At 38.0% G+C, this 23,143-nt stretch overlaps 1 protein-coding gene and 1 pseudogene across 1 annotated transcript; both read left to right on the top strand.

Annotated features, from left to right (window-relative positions):
• The first annotated feature begins 16,733 nt into the window (after positions 1-16,733).
• On the top strand, positions 16,734-21,575 carry LOC126697698 (probable LRR receptor-like serine/threonine-protein kinase At3g47570). Its single transcript, XM_050394778.1, has 3 exons — positions 16,734-19,587; positions 20,473-20,949; positions 21,327-21,575. The coding sequence occupies exons 1-2, from the start codon at positions 16,890-16,892 to the stop codon at positions 20,931-20,933; spliced, it is 3,159 nt and encodes a 1,052-aa protein (XP_050250735.1). The 5' UTR covers positions 16,734-16,889; the 3' UTR covers positions 20,934-20,949; positions 21,327-21,575.
• A 632-nt stretch (positions 21,576-22,207) lies between these two features.
• LOC126697697 (pleckstrin homology domain-containing protein 1-like) overlaps positions 22,208-23,143 on the top strand; it is a 58,477-nt pseudogene continuing 57,541 nt past the window's right edge.

Below are 23,143 nucleotides of genomic sequence, written 5' to 3'. Positions count from 1 at the left end.
CATTTTTTTAATGGACACCTTACAAAACTCGTTATAAATGACAGATTGTAATTAGTCAACATCAATTTTTTTTGAACCAACACTACCGTCAATTCTATATACATCAATCATAATTTATCACCTCATAAATTATAGAGAGATGCTACATCTATAACATTTTTATAATAAATCACAGGTGGTTAGTTGTTATTGGTTCAAATTTCAAACTAACGCTAAGATTACTTTTTTGTCTCAACAATAACAACTAGTAATAACTTGCCAATTAGAATTTGTTGTAAAAATGTTGTAGACATATCATTTTTCTAAATTATATTCCCTTATCTCACCCCCCTTCCCTTATATATTTGCGTGCGTGTGTGTTTCTCAAATAAAAAAAGATACACAGTGTTGTCGAGTCATTCCACATCGATAAGGTGTGATATTGAAAAGGGGTTTATCACTTGCTCTGCGACACTAACTGCCTTGGTGTTGGCATGTGAGTGTATTCTCTTATCTCATCCTCCTTCCCCTATATATATGTGTGTGTTTTTCAAATTTATATAAAAAAAAAATCCCTCATAAATTATAAAAAAAATATCATAAAATTTGTTATTAGACATATTATTCTTCTGCTTAAGGCAAAATTCAAAGATGGTGAAAAGTTCATTCTTGTCCAATTATCCTATATCTTTGTTTCATTCTTATCTTTTTAAAGCTATATTATAGCTAGCCTACTGCACTTTTAAGTTACAAACCTTTAGCAATGGAACCAATTGGTAGATTTGGCAAACGGGTTGGGTTGATAAAATTAGGTTTAGACTCATTCGGATTTGAGTCAGAAACAAGTTATCATAAACAGATTACAAAACAAGCTGAGTCCATCTAGTTACATGTTCAATCAGTTGGGCTCGATCAGGCTGACTAGTATTTTTCAAATAATAATAATAATAACAGCAACAACAACAACAATAACAATAATATGATATTGTCTTTATCTTCTTTTTCAATACAAATAATTGATCCCCCCCCCCCCCCCCAAAAAAAAAAAAAACCTACGCAAAAGTAAAAGTTGAATAAAACACAAATTCTTAGTTTTACACAATCCAAAGCTCACAAATATTATCATCACCACAAAAAAATTATAATAAAATAAAAAAATGATGTGGACCATATATATATATATATACACACACACATTATAGAAGATGTGGACCATATCAAGCTCCTCAAATGCACTTGTTGCATATAAAATAATAATAAAATTAAATTACCAAGAAAGATAACTAAGCAAATAAAACTTTAAGAATAAAACCTAACACATTAGGTAAAGAAAAAAAAAAGTAAATATTTAATTTAAATAACACCTCAATCTACTCAATGTTGGTATGTAGATCTTATAGTGGAAATACTCAAAACTTAATAATTGCATCTTAAGTTGGCGAGTAATTTTATCAAATCTACCGTTAGATTACATCTTCTTCTTATATCCTTCGTGCTTGCAAAATTTTTAGAAAATTAAAAATCAATAGTCATTAATAAATAATATCCTATTGACACAAAATTTGACATGTATATTAAGAGCGTAAAGAAAATGTAATTTAACGGTTAGATTTTTAAAATATGTAGTAATATTTATTAAGTAAGATTGCAGTTTTAGGTTACAATAAGTTTTGTAGCTAAATTTTGTCCATTTTAATATAAGGCAAGTATACAAGGTAATCGAGTCAAGTTAATAAAGGGTTTAAATTTTATAATTATGACTAAATTAATAAATCTATTAATATATATTACCTCAAAATCCATATAACCTAATTTGAGTGCAAATCTCTCACATTATTGTGCAAAAGACAAGATTGATACTAAGTACGAATTTTACCTCAAATGCTAAAAGTTTTTTCTTTTCTTTTTTTTTTTTGAGAGAAAGTTTCAACCTATGATGGTACCAAGATACCAATCAATTTTTGGTGTAGACGGAGATTGAACCTTAAATTTCTTATACAATCATTAGAGATTTTACCAGTTGAACTAACTAGAGCCCACAAATGCTAAAAGTTGAGTAAGAAGTAATCACGGTTATTGAAATGCTTAAGAGGTCGCATGCCATTAACAAAAGCTCTGAAAACTGACATAATTCTCTTTCCAATAAGGAAAATCATACAACTTTGTATATGACCTTCAAAATTTAAAGACTATAAATAATAATATGCAAAAGCAATTTCCTTTTAAGGGTGCATTTGCCTTGTGCATTCGCGTCCACGTTTTACGCGTCTGGCGTTTTCAGTTTTTTTTTTTTTTTTTTTTTTTTTTTTTTTAAACCAGTGTCTATTGCACAGTTCATGGGACATGATCAGTGCAATCAGACATACGAACAGTACTTTCAAGCATGAACAATAATTTATTGTTATTCTTTTATTGTTTTCATTTTTTAGTTTTCAGTTTTCAGCAAAATAAGCGGTATCCAAACGCACACTAAGTCCAATTTTTTAAAAATAGGTTGGGTTGGGTCATGGGTTGATTTGACCCAACCCAACATTCCAATTGACTGGCACGAGTTGACTCATCTGTTTCTCCGAGTAAAAAAAAATTTGGGTTGGGGTTAAATTGTTATTTGGTATTTGTCTTGCATAAAATAACATGGTTTTAAAAATGGAATCAAATCGATGGATCTGATTAAATTAGCATTTGGTTTAGGGTTAAAAATTAAAATTATTTCACTATTCAGCTTATTTTTACTACTATTCATAGATTCCAATGCAATTTTTGGCACTATTCACAGGCCCCACTGTACTATTTCAACTAAATTTTATCTTTATTTACAATACTTTCAGCAATAAGTTTTCAATTTCAAGAAAATAAGCAGTATCCAAACACACCCAAATTATTATCTGGTCAATGCGATCCTAGCTAGTAAAAACTAGACCATTGTAAAATTGGTCAAAATTAAATTGACTAAAACTAATTACTAGTGACAAGTCAAACTAAGGAACCAAAACCAATTTCGACCATTGTTTTTCTTCTTTTTTTTATTATTAATTTTTTTTAAATGACATATTATCGTTTTTATTTATTAGTAATAAACAAAAATGATAATATGTCATTTTATCATAAATTATTACGAAGAATAAATGGGTTAAGCTAGTCAAATACTAATACCAAAAAGTAGCCTTTCACTTTTTTGTTTTTGATAATTCAATAGTTACACTAACAATAAAAAAATAGAAAATTTAATCCTAAATATCTTTGTTAAAAATTGGAATTGCCTAACAAGTTGTGCTACAAAAATTTTGACATATTCATTTAATACTTATTTAAAAAAATCATTAAGCAGTGTACTATTTATAAAGAAAGAAGCATAACCCTTTTTTTTTTTTCATTTGGAACTTGCAACATTTTCCTTCATGTTTTTTTACACGCGGGGCTTGCATATTCTTTAATTTTTTTTTATGACATCATCACCATTAAACTTTTTATTGAAATCTAGTACAACCTTAAACATTTAATTTAATTTTTTTTTTTTTTTTTTGGGGTGAGATAAACGATAGTGGTTTATTTTATTGAAACTTATAAATGTTGTACATTACATCAGTAGCTAAATAATATTCGAAATTCAGGGAGGTATAGTAGATTTCTACCACTGTTCCACCCAATACACTACATGATGTACAACATAAACATCATGTAGTGTATTGGGACTCTAATGCCAGTTGCTCTGCAGCCTAACCTTATTTACAAATGCAAAATGAATTCGCAATGGACATTGGGGTTTAGAGACCTGGAAGTGAACTGTAATTCACAGTGTGACAAGTGACAACGGAGCTCTCAACTCACGCCACCGTGTACGTTAAGCCGTGGTCAACTTATGCATGATATTAAAATCCTACCGAGTAGTTTCCGCGATACAAGCTTTGGAACTGTGTCTAGTCAAGGAAAAAAGGTTTGGCTGCAAAGCAACTGGCAGTAGTCATGAGACTACTGCCAGTTGCTTTGCAGCCAAACCTTATTTCCTTGTCTAGACTACTGCCAGTTGCTTTGCAGCCAAACCTTATTTCCTTGACTAGACACAGTTCCAAAGCTAGAGGTTAGGCTGCAAAGCAACTGGCAGTAATCCATGATGATGATGTAGACTACTGCCAGTTGCTTTGCAGCCTAACCTTATTTCCTTGACTAGACACAGTTCCAAAGCTTGTATCGCGGAAACTACTCGGTAGGATTTTTATATCATGCATAAGTTGACCAAGGCTTAACGTACATGGTGGTGTGAGTTCAAGGAAATAAGGTTAGGCTGCAAAGCAACTGGCAGTAGTGTACTGTAATTCACAGTGTGTGACAACGGAGTTCTCAACTCACACCACCATGTACGTTAAGCCTTGGTCAACTTATGCATGATATAAAAATCCTACCGAGTAGTTTCCGCGATACAAGCTTTGGAACTGTGTCTAGTCAAGGAAATAAGGTTAGGCTGCCAAGCAACTGGCAGTAGTCTACATCTAACCATATTTCCTTGATGTAGACTACTGCCAGTTGCTTTGCAGCCTAACCTTATTTCCTTGACTAGACACAGTTCCAAAGCTTGTATCGCGGAAACTACTCGGTAGGATTTTTATATCATGCATAAGTTGACCAAGGCTTAACGTACATGGTGGTGCGAGTTGAGAACTCCGTTGTCACACACTGTGAATTACAGTACACTTCCAGGTCTCTAATCCCCAATGTCCATTGTGAATTCAAGTGTGAGTGGAAAGCTTACTACTTATATAATTCAGCACGGTCATGATTTCCTATCTGCAAATGTTCACACATAGCTGATAGCACCGATGCATTGGAAAAATTGATTCTTGGTAAATGTTTTATTGGGAGGTATGGACCTTCAATAATTTGCACGACCAAAACGAACTAGTCGTAGTCAATACGCAACTTTTTTTTCCCACTGAAAGGAGAAATTATTAATATAATTAACAACTTAATATATATACAAGCATGAGAGAATTTCAGAAAAAAAAAAAAAAAAAAAATGAGAGAAACTCTCCTACAAAGAGCTAGGGCCACGAGAGAAAAATAAAGGATATCGGAACTTCTAATGCTATGGATCTTAATAAGTTAGCTGTAACTTGATAAACCCGATCATACTATCATCGTCCATAATCGTAGACAAGGACGAAGAAGATTCCCAGGTTCGTCCAGCCAGGAATGGTCGCCAAACAAGGACGAACTAATCCGTCCTCAATCATTAATGATACGTTACAAAGTAATGATTAGTCTCTATACCGTTGGAAGGATAACCCACCATTAACACCCTGCAGAGGCGTTACCAGGAGGGAATAAAGTCACCATTAAGGCTCCACCAACGGCTAGAAGGAGGCACCTGCATACACACACACACACACACACACACATATATATATATATAGCCATGAAATCCAAAAGAGGGGTACATATACAAAACATACTCTAGCTCTTTCATACTACTTTCTTGACACTCTTAAGCCGATTTTTCTAACTTTGGCATCGGAGGCTCTGTGGCAGGCACCACATTGGTGACCCACGTTTCTTCTTTTCATTATTTCAGGGTCGAGTTGGCTGAGGACGACTTCAATCTGGACGATCACCTTTGACTGACGATTTGGACATCATTAGTTTGGCGCCGTCTGTGGGAAGATTACTCTTCAACACGTGATCTGAGAGTATTATTCTATTCAACTCACAAGTCCAGATGGAATCCAATGCCAGCCAAGATCCTGCTGCGTTGGCCCTGCAAATTCAGTCACTCGCAACTACTATGGAGGAACTTACCAGGCAAAACCAGGAGATGAGACAACGGTTGCAACAAAAAGACAACCGCACAGACATCAACAGAGATGATGATGAAGACAATGACAAGAGACGAACCAGCACTCCAGAAGAGACGAACTCAGATCTCCTTAGGGAGATGAGAAAGGAGATGGACGAATTGAGAAACATCATCAAAGGAAAGACGGACCAGAGTTTGGACAAGATAGTCAGGAAGACAGATTCACCTTCCACCGTGGCCGTCCAGGAGTGCCCAGTGCCCTCCAAGTTCCGTCTACCTTAACTCAAGCCCTTCGACGGGCTAAAAGGCCCGCTGGATCACCTGAATACGTTTAAGACAACTCTGGGTCTTCAACAACCTCCTGACGAGATTCTGTGCCGCTCCTTTCCCACTACCCTCAAAGGGGTAGCCAGGGAGTGGTTTAACAAGTTGCCAACGTCATCCATTGATAACTTCGAGCAGCTAAGCAGCTCCTTTGTCCGTCATTTTGTCGGTGGGCAATGTCCAAAAAGGACTGCTGACCATTTGCTCACCATCAAACAAGGAGAGAAGGAACCTTTGAGAGCTTATGTAACACGCTTCACCCAGGGAATGCTAGAGGTAGATGAAGCGGACGATAAGGTGCAGCTTATGACCTTCAAGAAAGGGTTGAAGTCTAGAGATTTTGTGGCTTCCTTGGCTAAGAATCCCCCCAAAACGATGGCAGAGGCATTATTGAAAACACAGAAGTATATGAACGTTGAAGAAACTCTGGTAGCCATAGATGGAGCAGAAAAAACTAAGGAAAAGAAGAAGGAAAAGGAGGACGATCGAAGAGGGAAAAAAAGAGATCGAGTTGATCGACAGAATGACGAAGGAAACAGGCGGAGAGAGGACAAGAACCCTCATCCAATGAAGTTCACACCATTAGTGATGCCTGTTGACCAGATTTTGATGGAAATAAGAGACGAATCATCTCTTAAATGGCCTAGGCCACTCTACTCATCACCTAGTGTGCGTGATAAGAGGAAATACTGCCGTTTTCATAAAGACCACGGGCATTACACAGAGGATTGCAGGGATCTGAAGAAGGAGATAGAAGAGCTTATACGAAAAGGGAAACTACAGCAGTATGTGAAAAGGGGAGATTCTAGTAAATACAGTTAGAAGGATCAATATGGGGGTTCCCGAAGAGATGAAGACCACCCACCACCTTGTCCACAGAATGCGCTAGGGAAATAAAGACTATCACAGGGGGACCCACCACAGGGGGATCGTTCAGATCCCTCAGAAAGTCACACCAAAGGCAGGTAAACAATGTCCATAGCCTACCTCCTCTGAAGCAAAGACGGATAAACCAAGACATGTATTTCTCAGAAGAAGATGCCAGAGGAGTAAAGCAACCTTATGATGACCCACTGGTCATTATGGTCATGATCGAGGGGTTCAATACAAGGAGAGTTCTGGTAGACAATGAGAGCTCAGTTGACATTATCTACCTTTCCGCCTTCTAGCAATTAAAAGTAGACACTAGAAGGCTTCGTCCTTTCGGGTCACCCCTCGTCAGTTTCAGTGGAGACAACGTATACCCCAGGGGGATAGTGACGTTGACAGTCATGACCGGTTCATACCCCCTCCAGGTAACCAACAAACACAATTTTCTAGTGGTAGACTCACCCTCGTCCTACAATGTGATCATAGGACGACCTATCCTCAACCTCTGGAAAACTACTACTTCCATATACTGTTTGAAGATAAATTTTCCAATAGAACAGGGGGTCGAAGAGATAAAAGGAGATCGAGTGTTAGCAAGGGAGTGTTACCAGGCCGTCTTGACCTCAAAAGAGAACCACACGTGGATAATCGAGGAAAAAACACTAGAGATCGTCGAGAAGCTAGAAGCGATAGAATTGGTTGAGGGAAGTCCAGCAAAGACGACCTAAATAGGGACGAATCTAAGTCCAAGGACGAAGGAAGGGATTATCAACTTCATGAAAGATAACCTCGATGTATTTGCTTGGAGCCACGAGGATATGCTAGGGATCCCAGCAAGCATCATCCAGCACCGCCTGAATGTAGATCTAGAGAAGAAGCCCGTTCAGCAGAGAAGAAGAGTCTTTGCCCCCAAACGAAACAAAGCAGTCATGGACGAAGTAAATAAGCTGCTTGCTGCAAATTTTATTCGAGAAGTCCACTATCCTGAGTGGTTGGTCAACATGGTCATGGTCAAAAAAGCAAATGAGAAGTGGAGAATGTGTGTCGATTTCACAGATCTAAATCAAGCTTGCCCGAAGGACAGTTTTCCTTTGCCCAGAATTGATCAACTGGTAGATTCTACCGCAGGACATAAACTTCTCACTTTCATGGACGCATTTTTCGGATATAACCAAATACAGATGGCCGAAGAAGATCAAGAAAAAACTACTTTTGTCACCAGTCAAGGACTCTACTGCTACAGGGTCATGCCCTTTGGATTAAAGAACGCAGGGGTCACGAATCAAAGATTGGTAAACCAGATGTTCAAAAAACAGATTGGGAGAAATGTGAAGGTATACATTAATGATATGCTCGTCAAGAGCAAAGAGGAGGAGGATCACTTGGACGATCTCAAGGAGACGTTCAACACACTCAGATAGTACAGCATGAAGTTAAACTCGTCCAAATGTGCTTTCGGGGTTTTCTCAGGGAAATTCCTTGGGTTTCTGGTGTCACGAAGAGGAATTGAAGCAAATCCCGAAAAAGTGAGGGCTATCCTTGAGATGTCCTCACCAAAGACGATCAAAGAAGTACAATCTCTAACAGGAAGAGTGGTAGCACTTAACAGGTTCGTCTCCAAGGCAATAGACAAATTCCTTCCTTTTTTCAAGACCTTGAAGAAAACGTTTGCTTGGATGGAGGAATGCAAAATAGCGTTTCAAGAGTTGAAGCGCTACTTGAGCAACCCCCCACTCTTAAGTCCGTCCAAAGAATGCGAAGACTTATTCTTGTACCTGGCAGTATCCGTCACGGCAGTCAGTGCAGCTTTGATCAGAGAAGCAAACAAGTTGCAACTCCCTGTGTACTATGTCAGCTAGGCTTTCCAGGGTGCTGAGGTGTGATATCCACGCATAGAGAAGATCACCTTCGCCCTAATAGTGGCTTCAAGAAAACTTCTTCCGTACTTTCAAGCTAACCCTATCATAGTAATGACGAACTAGCCCATCAAAAAAGCAATGAACAAACCTGAGGCCGCAGGACGAATGGTACAATGGGCCATCGACCTTAGCTAGTTTGATATAGAATACCGTCCACGAATAGCCATAAAAGCTCAGGCATTGGTCGATTTCATAGCAGAATTCACCACCCTCGAGAAGGGAGGAGACCAAGAAGACCTTTGGACGATAAACATTGATGGATCGTCCACTCAAAAAGGAGGCGGAGTGAGTGTTGTTATCACCTCCCTGAAAAGGATGTTCTCAAGTATGGGGTCCAGCTCAAATTCCTTATAACTAATAACGAAGCGGAGTATGAGGCCTTGTTGACAAGGTTAAGAATAGCTCGGGCACTTGGAGCTAAAAATATCGTGCTTAAGAGCGACTCACAACTCGTCATAGGGCAAGTCAGAGGAGATTTCAAAGTAAAAGAGACAAGAATGCAGAAATACCTCAAATTGACGAACTAGCTGGTGAGTACCTTTCATTGTGAAGAGTTTGTTCAGATCCCACGGGATCAGAATACATAAGTTGACGAGGTAGCACGGAGTGCCTCAGCAGATGACTGGGATAAGAAGAATGATTGGAGGTTGGAAGAACAAAACTCCCCTAGCATCAAGGAGCTTTAAACTTTCCATGTGCACACCTGCTCGGGATGGACGATTCCAATCTTGTCGTTCCTCCTAGATGGATGATTACCACCAAACCTTGAAGAAGCCAAGAAGATCCAGAAGCGTGCTGCTCGGTTTACAGTACTAAATGATGAGCTTTACAAAAGAGGCCCAACCTTACTTGAGATGTATAGAAGAGGAAGAAGCCAGATATGTCTTGGAAGAAGTACATGGGGGGGTTTGCGGAGATCACATGGGGTCAAAATCCCTTGTAAGGAAGATCATGAGGGCAGGTTACTTCTAGCCCACGATGCAGCAAGACGCAGCAGATTTCGTGAAGAGGTATGACAGTTGCCAAAGGTATGGGAATGTTCAACGAGTCCCAAGAGAAAAAATGACGACCATATCCTCGCCCTAGCTGTTTGCGCAGTGGGGGATAGACATTATGGGGCCCCTACCACAGGGAAAGAGACAAATGAAGTTCCTACTTATCGCAATTGACCACTTCACGACGTGGGTCAAAGTAGAAGCTCTTGCAACGATCACAGAGGCAAAGGTACAAAATTTTGTATGGAAAAATATTGTTTGCAGGTTTGGGATACCAAGGACGATCATTTCAAACAAGGGTCGTCAATTCGACAGTCATGGGTTTAGATCATTTTGCTCGAGCCTAGGCATAAAAAACAAGTACTCATCACCAGGACATCCTCAGGGCAATGGACAGACTAAAGTAACCAATCGAACCTTGCTCAGGATTATCAAGTCCTGGTTAGTAGGGGCAAAGGGAGCATGGCCCGAGGAATTACCAAGTGCCCTGTAGGATTACAGGACGGCGGCACAAACACCAATAGGAGAGACACCATTCAACCTAACATACGGCACAAAAGCAGTCATCCCGGTCGAAGTAAGGCTCACTAGCCTCCGAAGGGAGTTCTTTGACAAGCAAAGTAACGACAATCAATTGAAGCAGAACCTGGATTGTCTAGACAAAGTCAATGACCAAGCCTCCCAAAGAATGGCCAATTACTAGCAAAAGATGGCTGAATACTACAATTAGAGAGTGAAGCTAAAAAGATTCAGCATCGAAGATCTCGTCCTTCGGAAAGTGACTCCTACAACAAAAGATCCAACACAAGACAAACTAGGTCCAACTTGGGAAGGGCCCTATAGAGTCGTCCACTATTCACGCTAGGGAAGTTACCATCTAGAAGACTCAGAAGGAAAAAGGCTACCTCGTCCATGGAATGTTGAACATCTAAAGAGGTATTACGAAAAAGAGTCATAGCCTGATTGTAAGCAGTTAATATAATTTGATTTCATGCTTTTTTATGTAAAAAGTGATTATTCAGAATTTCGCAAGTTGTTATTCAGCATTTCACAGATATTATCCAGCAATTCATGCGCTCTAATTATTTCCTCCTCAAAAAGACGATAAAGGATGTACATTGTCCCGATCGAAAAGACGATAAAATTCCTTAAATGGATGTACATCGTCCAGATCAAAAAGATGATAAGGTTCCTTAAAAGGAAGTACATTGTCCAATTCGAAAAGACGATAAGATTCCTTAAATAGATGTATGTCGTCCAAATCAAAAAGACGATAAAGGATGTACATCGTCTAGATGAAAAAGACTATAATATTCCTTAAATGGATGTACATCGTCCAGATCGAAAAGACGATAAAATTCCTTGAGCGGATGTACATCGTCCTCTAACAAATCTTACATTCAAGCAAAAATTGGGCAAAATCTTGTAAGTCCACAAAAGGACGAGTATAAACAAATATTCCAACAAAATTTTTCTAAGTCCCCAAAGGGAAAAGAATAACATCCAGAAGTAAATCTAGCAAAATACAAGCAAGAGATATCAACCAACCAGGAAGGCAAAAGTAAATGCATAGACATATTATATAAAATTAAACTGTTCAAAAAGCCCCAAAAACAAGTACGGCATCCGAATATCAGGTATCCATTAGCTCAAAAACATATAGGGCACATATATATAAAAAAATAATAATAATAAAAAAAAAATAAAATAAAAAAACTTTTATAAGGGGCAACAAGTTCAAGCTTGAGGGGCATCGTCATCGTCCTTGTTAGCTTGGGAAGGTTCCGCGCCAGTAGAGGCCGCGGTCTGGGCTGATGTCTGGGCTACCTCGTCCTCCTTGATCTCTTTATCAACAGCTTCAAAATCCAACTCCTTGAGATCCATACTAGGACCATGCTTAATCAGATATCTCCTCAAAAGTTCGAAACCTTTGAAATACCACTGAAACAGTATAGTATTGTATTTGTCTGTGGTTTGGAAGATGATGACGGCCTTAGCTACGGTAGCCTTCATCCTTTGAGCGGTTGAGGCAAGAAGTTCGTCCTTTTGCTTCACTAATTGCTTCTCGGATTCTAGCTGCTCAGTCAAAACCTTGACCTGCTCCTTGGAAGTGTTGTGAGCATCCATAGCAGCGATCAAGTCTTTCTGCAGCCCCAAGGCTTCAGCTGCCAATGCCTCCACCTTCGAATTGGCCACAACGACCTTCTCCTCGTTCGCCAAATACTGGGTGGTGATATGCATTGTTTCTCCCAACACCTTACAACAAAAAGTTTTATCATGATATGCACGAGCTTATGGATGAAGTAAAAAAAAAAAAAAAAAAAAAAAGGACGAGGATAGAAGTTATTACCTGTACGAGCTTATGGACTTGACGACTCACCATCTTGTGGAAGGGCACGCTTGAAAGTTCTTTCAACTCCCCAGGAGTAAAGAGCTCGTTGGCATGGTCCATGGTTGTCTCGGCATCTGCCCAAACGTTGGAGCCAATCTTTTCCTTTCCTTTGCTCCCTGTCTTCTGCTTCTTCAATGGACGAACAACCTCCTCAATAGAAACGCCAGGAGTAGGGGTGGCAAAATCTGACATGACCCACAAACCTGACACGACTAACCCGTTTATAAACAGGTCATGGGTTGAGGCTAAATGGATTCGGGTCATATTCGGGTCGACATAGCTGACCCGTTTAATAAAGGGGTCGTGTTCGTGTTCAACATGTGAACTCATCTAACCTGTTTGACCCGTTTAGATAATAAAGGTATTAAATTATGTTATTATTGCTTAATTTTTTGTTGTAATTATATGTTTATTACTATATTTATGGTTGTAATTGTATTTTAATTTTAGATATATAGAAATTGATAATAGATTATTTAGGTCATGTATGACCTATTAATCAAACAGGTTATTAAACGGGTTATTTGTATTAACTTTTACATGACTTATTAATTAAACAAGTTAAACGTGTCGGGTTGGGTCAACCTGTTTGATAAACAAGTCGGGTTAGGGTTGAGGATTCTTGACATGTTTACTAAACAGGTCGGGTTCGGGTCAACCCATATAGCAGAGTAATTATTGCTCGACACGACACGAACCCGATCCATGAACACGAATTGACACCCCTAGCCAGGAGAAGCTGCCTGACCCTCTTCTAAGTCCAGGGCAGGGGTGGATGAACCTCTCTCCATCGTTTCCTTCTCTTTCTTTTTTTCCTTGTCAATAATCCTTAACCTTCTTTGGTCGATTTTGGAAAGGGGCTCGTTCTTTTTCTCCTTAATCTTACTGTACATCTCCTTGTTAAACTTGGTCGTCATCTCTACACCAAAGAAAATAAGGAATTAGAACAAAGAAAAAGTGGAAAAGACGATCCCATATGCCAAGGCAACTCACGTTTTCTCTCTTCCCTATCAAGCGTACTAAGGACGTAAAGAGAAGGCTCCGTCCCTAAGCAGTGACAAGCTAACGTGCGTGGATCAACTAACTTGTCAAAATCATCAATAGTTCTGGCGTACTTAATTGCTACTTGAACCCGTTCCTCAAACTGACTCTCGAGCTTAGGATGCTCATTTGCTGCAAAATATAAAACCAAGAAAAGGTCAGAGGTGATGACCAACATGAACAACAAGTTAAAAAAGAATAAACATCTCATGAGGGGCAAACGCACCAAGCAGAGGGGTCTCCCACTGGCGTATCAGCCTAGGGACGTCCCCCCAAGAATCATCAAAAAGAGTTTCCCAACCGTTGCCCGACACGAAGAAATATCTAGATTTCCAGTAACGGAAGGACGACGGAAGATCAACGATAAGACGCGACCTTCTATCCCAGGGTACAAACTCATAATACCCAAACTCCTTGGATTCTTTCAAATGATAGAGATGGACAAACTCATTCAATGTGATCATGTCCCCGTCGACAATGGTTGTCCAAATCACCATATAGCTTATGACGATTCTCCACGAATTAGGCATAAGCTACCCTGGTGCAAGGTTTACGTAGTGAAGAAGCTCCATGATAACGGATGGACAGGGAATCTAAGGCTGCACAAAAATGCAGCCTCATAAAAACAAACTTCCCTATGAGCAAAGGCACAAACCTTCTCACCTTTTCTAGGAAGACGAGCCCTAGTCTCCTCGGGAAACTAGAACCTATCCCTGAACTTGCTAAAAACCTCTATTTTCAGAGAAAATTTTTCTTTAAGGACGTGAAAAGAACGGGAAATGGCCGGAGCAGGAGGATTAGAGGACGAAGGCACATGAGAATTCACAGAAGTGGCTGTTTCTACCCCAGCCCCTTCCCTGCCGACATTAGAAGACGAACCTCTCCCCAAGTCACCTGACCTCACCTCGGACCCCATATTTTCCCTCTCTAAGACCCCTCGAACAGATTTAAACCAAACCTGATATCTATGCAATAAAGGGTATAAGTCACCCAACACCAAACCTAGGCCACTACCACTAAAAACGAAACCCCCAATCGGTGGGTATAAATCACTGGATGGAAACGCACCTAAAGGGTCACTAGAAGATTCTACTAACACCCCTAAGCGAGCAAAAAGAAAGGCGACAGAAGGAGAGGTGTGCTTAATTTTAGAGTAACTCACCATTAAAGGGAGTAACGTAGCTCGAAAAGGGGAAAGGAAAGCACAAAAAGAAAAAAGGAACTCAAAAGAAAGGAATACAAATAAAATTCAGAAAGGAAAAGAGCGTAAATAAAGGGCGTACCTAGAAATCAAGGAGGAAACTGATAAAACTAAGAGCAAAATGCGCAACTAAGGAAGTCAAAAAACCAATCGTAGAGAGAAGATGAAGAAGTGAGAAAAGGAAGGCAAAGATCAAAAGGTTTTGCCTTGAAAAATGTGGGAAACCTGAAAAGGTTTTCACCGGAAACAAGACCCCGTGGCCACTCAGAATCAGACACGTGGCCACGATCTGTGCCACGCCGCCACAAAGCAATCAATGCGGGAGCAGAACCCCAAGTGCCACAATCGCCAAAAAAAAAATCCTTTCGTATTCCTGTGACCGTCCAAAGCGTGGACGACCTCGGAATGAGGGGCAGCTGATAGACCCGATAATACCATCGTCGTCCATAATCGTAGACAAGGACGAAGAAGATTCCCAGGTTCGTCCAGCCAAGAATGGTCGCCAAACAAGGACAAACTAATTTGTCCTCGATCATTAATTATACGTTACAAAGTAATGATTAGCCTTTATACCGTTGGAAGGATAACCCACCATTAACACCCTACAGAGGCATTACCAGGAGGGAATAAAGTCACCATCAAGGCTCCACCAACGGCTAGAAAGAGGCACCTGCATACATATATATATAGCCATGAAATCCAAAAGAGAGGTACATATACAAAACATACTCTAGCTCTTTCATACTGCTTTCTTGACACTCTTGAGTTGATTTTTTTTACTTTGGCATCAGAGGCTCAGTGGCAGGCACCACACCGATGACCCACGTTTCTTCTTTTCATTATTTTAGGGTCGAGTTGGCTAAGGACGACTTCAATCTAGACAATCACCCTTGACTAACGATTCGGACATCATTATAACTAATTTAGGTACATAATAAAAGTATACTGGACTTAGTTTCATCTAGTAAGTAGTAATCTTCATACATCCTTATAATATAAGCCATTTGCCATTCTCTGATTTGGGTTCTTGATTTCTCGTGCTTCTACCCCCAATTATAAGCATCTTAAATAGTTCCAACTAGATATTGCCAAACACAACCTAAGTGATTAACTAACACAAGCAGCTAAATTAATAATTCACAAAACTCCTAAAACAATTGAAATACCTTAACAGCTTTGTTTTGACCAAAATACCCAAAACCTAAAAAATGATAAAAATGCTACTAAAACATTTTTTTTATTAAATAAAATTATGAAAAATTCACTTGACATTTGGGGCAATGAAACTCCACCCTAAACCTATAAGGCCCATTTGGTTGAGATGATTATTGGATGATGGAAAATGAGACGGTAAAAAGTGGAGAGAAAATGGGAATGGAGGGTATTTGGTTGAGAGGGAGGGGGGGGGGGGGAATGGGGGATCCAAGAGTTTTCTCCTTAGACCCACCATTTTAGGTGATTTTGAAATCGCCCCATTTAGGGAGAAAATATGGGGAAAGAGGGGTTTATGGAAAATTACTCATCTACCTCTATCTCCTCCCACACGTTGTTGTTGTAGGTTTTTTTTTTTTTTTTTTAACAGCAATTTTTTCTTTTAAATTATTAAAATTTTTAATGTAATTGGGGCATGAGTAAATTTATTTAAATTATATTTTCTATCATCTTATTTTTCTTCTCAATCAAACAAATGAGTTTTTCATCCCCAACTAAACACACATAAGAGAAAATTAAATCTCTTCTATCTTCCACTTTCCCATCTCTCAACCAAACAAAGCCTAAAGAAAATGACACTCTTCTCTCTCTCGTTATAATTTCAAATTGAAGAAAAGTTGAAGAAGTGAAGAAAGAAGGAAAGGCATGGGAATAGGGAAAGTTTGGTGGACAAACATGTTCAAATATTTTAAGCCCATACTGTTCATTTGCCAATAAGAATAAAATATTGAAAGAATTAAGAAAAGAAACTAGATTCAAATGGGAAAGGAGGAGAGTGGCAGAAAATCTGCCCCCCCCCCCCCCCCCACCACTAAAAATAAGGAATGATGAAAATTTTAAAAAGCAAACAAAGAAAGGTATGGGAACGGGGGAGAAATGGTGGAAAAATCATTTAACGTTTGATTTTTATATTTCATCAAATTAATTGGCAGTGGGAGATGTATCTGATTTTTATTTTATTTTAAATCTTAGTTACTTTATAAAGAAAAAAAGAATGTCATGTTATTATGATTTGTGGGGTATACAGAATTTTTATTAGTACAAGACTATTAGCTAACGTATTTAGTGGAGTACGATTTCAATATAAGTGCATATTCCGCCCTTGACCCCAATAGATTCATCAGCCTCCATTTCACATAGTCACCAGCTTCCTTCTCCTCCAAACCAAATGACGCTTCAGCAAACCAATTTGTGTGCATCATCTAATTCTATATACCTTTATGTGATTCTTCTCTTTTCCACATGCCAACTCTGCTTGCAGACTGCCATTACAGCCACTACTCCAACAAACGAGACTGATCGTTTGGCCTTGCTCGAATTCAAAAAATCTGTACCTCAAGATCCCTTTAACATATTGAGCTCATGGAATGATTCTATGAACTTTTGCAACTGGCATGGAATCACATGCGGCCGTCGTCACCAAAGAGTCACGGCCTTGAACCTAAAGGGCTATAAGTTACGTGGATCCATATCACCTGATATTGGAAACCTCACCTTTCTTAAGTTGATCAACCTCAAAAATAACAGCTTTTATGGCGAAATTCCACAAGAAGTCGGTCTTTTATACCGACTACAACAGCTCGATCTCAACAATAACACGTTGGAAGGGGAGATTCCATCCAGCTTGTCCAACTGCTCCAATCTCAGGTTCATAAATCTTATTGTGAACAACCTTAAAGGGAAGATTCCAGCTGAGCTAGGCTCTTTGATGAAGCTTGAAGGACTTTATCTTTCTATAAACAATCTAACAGGAGGTATTCCACCATCTTTTGGAAATCTTTCGTCACTCAAATATTTCAATGCAGCATACAATAATTTGGTGGGAAATATTCCAGATACCATAGGCCAATTAAAAAGCTTAAGACAATTCACAATTGGGGTGAATAAATTGTCAGGTACAATCCCTTCCTCTCTTTACAATGTGTCATCTCTCCAAAAGTTGATAGTTGTAAACAACCAACTTAATGGTACACTTCCACCTAACATAGGCCTCAATCTTCCCAATCTCCAACTTCTTCTAGTTGGTGCTAATTACTTCTTTGGGCCAATCCCTGCTTCATTATGCAACGCAACTCAGCTTCAATACATTGATTTAGGTGAAAACAATTTTATAGGATCAGTTCCAACTAATTTGGGAAATCTATTGGATCTTTACTTGCTAACGTTGGATAGCAATCACCTAGGAAGGGACTTCCATTTCGTAACATCTTTAACAAACTGTAGCAAACTTCACGTATTGGATTTAGCTAAAAACCAATTCCAAGGTGTTTTGCCCAATTCAATATCCAACTTGTCCACACAACTCACTAGATTATATCTTGGATTCAATGAAATATCTGGAACTCTTCCTACATCATTAGAGAATTTTGTCAACTTAATTGACTTGAACTTATTTTATAATCACTTCACGGGCATCATTCCTACTACTTTCGGGAAGTTTCAAAAGATGCAAGGATTGGGTTTAAGTGGAAACAAATTGTCAGGAGAAATACCAGCCTCCATAGGCAACCTTACTCAATTGTTTGTACTTGAATTAAGTGAAAACAAATTCAAAGGAACCATACCTCCAACAATTGTAAACTGTCAAAATCTGCAATTCTTAAACATTTCACAAAATAACCTAAATGGATCCATACCCCAGCAGCTTATTGGTCCTTCTTCCCTTCTAATAGTATTCCTCTATTTGTCGCACAACTCTTTTACGGGTAAATTACCATCAGAAGTGGGTAATCTAAAAAATGTTAACGAATTGGATGTCTCTAACAATAATTTATCTGGTGAAATTCCTACATCTATAGGAAATTGTTTGATCTTGGAACACCTTTACTTGCAAGGGAATTCTTTTGAAGGATCACTACCATCATCTATTGCTTCTTTGAAAGGCCTTCAACATTTAGATGTTTCACAAAATAACCTATCAGGATCCATTCCAAAGGGTATAGAGAAGCTTCCTTTTCTCAAATATTTCAATATTTCGTTTAATAATTTTGAGGGTGAGGTACCAACCGAAGGGGTTTTCAAAAACACAAGTGTCATATCATTGATTGGAAATACTAAACTTTGTGGTGGTATATCAAAATTGCAGTTGCCAAAATGCCCTATAAGCATCATGAAACCACGAAAATCCACTGGTTTCAAACTAGCAATTGTAGTTGTTTCCATTGTTATATTTTTCTTTTGGTTTTCATCCTTTCTTGTTCTTTATTGGATGAAAAAATCAAAAAAGAAATCACCTTCTATGGTTTCAACAATAGGCCTCCTTCCGAACGTTTCATACAAAGAACTTTATCTGGCAACTAGTGGGTTCTCTCCAAGTAATTTAATTGGATATGGCAGTTTTAGTACTGTTTATAAAGGAGCTCTTGGTCAAGAAGAAAGACTAGTTGCTATAAAGGTCCTTAACCTTCAACACAAAAGAGCTTCCAAAAGTTTTATGGCTGAATGCAATGCATTACGAAACATTCGGCATCGGAATCTTGTTAAGATATTAACATGTTGCTCTAGCATGGATTACAGTGGGAATCAATTTAAAGCTTTAGTCTTTGAATTCATGACAAATGGGAGCTTAGATATTTGGCTACATCCCAACAAAGACAACGAAAATCAATCAAGTAACTTAAGCCTTCTTCAAAGACTAAATATTGCAATTGATGTGGCTTCTGCAATAGATTATCTTCATAATCATTCAGCACAACCAATCATTCATTGTGATTTAAAGCCAAGCAATATTCTTCTTGATAATGATATGGTTGCTCATGTAAGCGATTTTGGCTTAGCAAGACTCCTCCCAACCCCTGATGATTCTTCTCAAAAGCAATATTCTAGTACAATTGGTATAAAGGGATCTATTGGCTATGCTGCTCCAGGTAATGCCTTTCCAATTGTGTATAAATTCTAAAATATCCTAATAGATATCGTTAACGTAATTGTTTGAAACATATTAATTTTTTATTTTAACTTTTGCAATTACCTCACTATCAACACAAGATTCTCTCTCTCACATTCAACATGGAAACACCAATACACACACTCAATTTATTTTTTAAATAAACTCAAAGTACGAAAAGCTTTAAACATGATTTAAGCATCGATTAAATTAGTTGACAAATGTTATTGACTATCCATTCACTTACTTTGTTTTTTTAAGCATTTATTTCTTTGTGATAATAGCTGGCCAATCAGCTATATCAAATATGGTGTAGTTGCCCTCAAAACAGATCTATGCTACAATTTTGTGTATTAATTTCATTCATGTACTTGACCTAATCTAAACAAGTTTTCAACAAACAAACGATCAAGTAATGGATAATAATATAGGACATATGATTCTGTTTTAAACATATATGGGTGGATCGTGGAGCCAAGGGCCTAAGTCATTTAGGAAGGCCAATATCTAATGTGTCCAATATGATGTATGACCATACCATTTAAAAATTAATTTGATTAGATTATCCTAATCCTAACCATTAACCATATTTCCTTTACGACTACATCTAAACCATTAATAATACCTCATTCTACTAGACCCCAAAACTTTTATTCTGATGGACAAATTACCATTTAACTTGAAATTTTGTAATCATGGTAACTATCATCATGTTTTTCCTTAGGTTCAATTTGTTTCTACCTTTATTTTATTTTATTTTATTTTATTTTTTTTTTATGAATCAAATGAATTTGCACTCTCCTTAAATCCCAAATCTCATTATAAACAAGAACTGCAAAATCTCCTTACATAACATAATGTGTAGAGTATGGCATGGGCGGTGAGGCTTCAATGGAGGGGGACATGTATAGCTACGGGATATTTCTACTGGAGATGTTCTTAGGGAAGAGACCCACCGACGAAATGTTTACAGATGGTCTCAATCTCCATAATTTTGCTAAAATGGCATTGCCGGCAAGGCTTGTTCAGATTGTAGACCCAATCCTTCTACCAAGAGAAGTTGAAGAAACGCAAACATCAACATTGGCTAGAGAAGATAACAACGAAAATGAAATTCAAGCAGATGAAGAAATTCTTGATATTGTCAACTTGTGCCAAATTGATGCTAATGTGCATAAGTGCTTAGTCTCCGTCCTTGAAATTGGACTTGCCTGTTCAATGGAGTTGCCAAAAGAAAGAATGAATATGGAGGAAGTTACTAGAGAAATGCATTTGATTAAAAATGCTTTTCTTGGTTCCAGGATCCACAGAGGTGGACTTATCTAGTAGGATCCAAGTTGAGGTAATGCTATATTTCAATTTTGAATTTGCTTAAGTAGAATATCGCATGACAATTATATTGTACAATAATTACAAGCCATTATTTGTTTTTTTTTAGACATATGTTTTCTTTCCTTGTTCCAATTAATTTTCCGTAAACACAAGCGTAGATTTTTTTTATAAAAGAAAAATCTTTTTTGTTTGATAATCATGATTGTTCAATTGATTGTTGTTCTCACTAAAATTTTTTACTATTTAAACCAAGAACCTTAATGGATAATGGTACTTTTAATTTTCATATATTTTTTAATGACCTCATGCAAAACATGCTCTTGTTTTTGGCATCAAGATATTTATTTACAATCATAGAACATAACTAATTTTTTACTTAAATTCTAGGTGCAATAAGCTACTTGAAGAGATCAGTGGAATCTACATGTTACCCTTGTTGAGCAAAGATTTGGCATTTGTATGTGGCGTGCTTGTTTCTCCTTGGTTTGAACGATTAATGTATGACTTCTTTGGTTTTTAGTTCTTAACATAAGTTTTTTTTTTTTTTTTGGGAGGGGTCCCTTACTGGGAATCATAATCTCCCTTAAACTTTATGAGAAGAATAACATATAGTATTAAATCTCTTATTTGCCCTTAAATTACTTAAAGGGTGAAGAATTTGAATTGCGAGATTAGCTACATATTATAACTATTTCAACAACAACAAAAAATTGTTGGGTAAATTAAATCATATATAAATTGGAAAAGTAAAGGGAAAAATGAAGATTTCATCAATAAGCTAACAGACAAATTAGTAACATTTTTGCCAAACCACAAGGAGGATATTGTCATTTCCCCAAAATATTATTGGTTATTGTTGTTTCTTTATTACCAAGGAGGTTCATGTAATTTCTGTTCTTTTTTCTATGAATAACTTAGCATTATTATTAATAAGGCATTTGAACAAGTTGGAAGGAGGAGAACAAAGTGAAAAGGTTAATAAAGAGAATCATGTTTTCTAAGTTTGGAATAAATGAATGACTCTTGACTTATAATCATCACTATATACTTTTAGTCATGTAATCTATTTAATAAGTTATGCAACTTGTTAAAAAAATTGCAAGTGAATAGTTTTATAAGTTATCATTAAGTAGTTAAAAAAGTAGATTCCTTTATACCGATTTAGAGAAAAACTTTATCTTCTCATTTCTCATGTGTCAATCCTATTTTACTTGGCACCGAAAAGAAAAAACGAAAAAAAAAAAAAAAAAAAAACCATGATCCATTAGTCTATGAAAATATCATGAAATCATTGGGTTAGTTCATAAATACACAAAGTTCAACGCCACATTTACAAATTCTCCCAACAAAAGAAAATAAAAGGACGACAAAAAAAAAATCCTAATATTCTTTCAGTTTCACCCTCACCACCGACCACTCAACGCTCCTCCAAAAAAGAAGTTCCGATGGCGAGCCTGTGGCGGGCCGCGACGGGCCAGGGGGAGCAGCCCAACAACGACAACGGCGTGGAGTACTGGGCCAACCCGGAGCGCACCGGGTGGCTAACCTGGCGAGTACATCAAAACCTGGCGTCGCCGCTGGTTCGTGTTGAAGGAAGGCAAGCTGTTCTGGTTCAAAGACTCAACCGTCACCCGCGTCTCTAAGCCACGTGGCGTCATCCCCGTGGCCACTTGCCTCACAGTCAAGGGCACCGAAGACATCCTCAACAGACAGTACGCTTTCGAACTCTCCACCCGATCCGATACCATGTACTTCATCGCCGATTCTGAGAAGGAGAAGGAGGATTGGATCAACTCCATCGGACGGTCCATAGTGCAGCACTCTAGATCAGTCACCGACTCCGAGATCGTCGATTACGATAGCAAGCGATGATGATGATGATGATAATTGGTGAGCTCGGTTTCTTTGTGTTTTTAATTTTCGGATATTTTGTTTGTATATCTATGCGGATCGTTTCGTTTGGTGGCTCTTTGTAATTGTAATTGTAAGAATACTTTCTCTGTTTCTCTCTGTTTGGTAATGAATCAATGATCACTTCTCAGATCTTGAATTTACAGTAAATCTCTTTTTCAAACTCCTTAATTTTTGTTGAATTGAGTGTGTTGCTTTCAAAATAGGGACAATTTGGTGTAAACTAATTAATCATTAGTCACTAAACAATAAACACAGAACCTCACTACACAATCAAATTTACACTTAGAACC

The sequence above is a fragment of the Quercus robur genome, chromosome 8 (assembly GCF_932294415.1).
Source record: "Quercus robur chromosome 8, dhQueRobu3.1, whole genome shotgun sequence".
NCBI lineage: Eukaryota > Viridiplantae > Streptophyta > Magnoliopsida > Fagales > Fagaceae > Quercus > Quercus robur.
This window is presented reverse-complemented; position numbering and strand designations above follow the sequence as displayed.

Coding starts and splice junctions, on each gene's coding strand:
- LOC126697698 (XM_050394778.1), top strand. CDS start 16,890: ATGACGCTTCAGCAAACCAATTTGTGTGCATCATCTAATTCTATATAC. Junction 19,588..20,472: donor TATTGGCTATGCTGCTCCAG/GTAATGCCTTTC, acceptor CATAATGTGTAG/AGTATGGCATGGGCGGTGAG.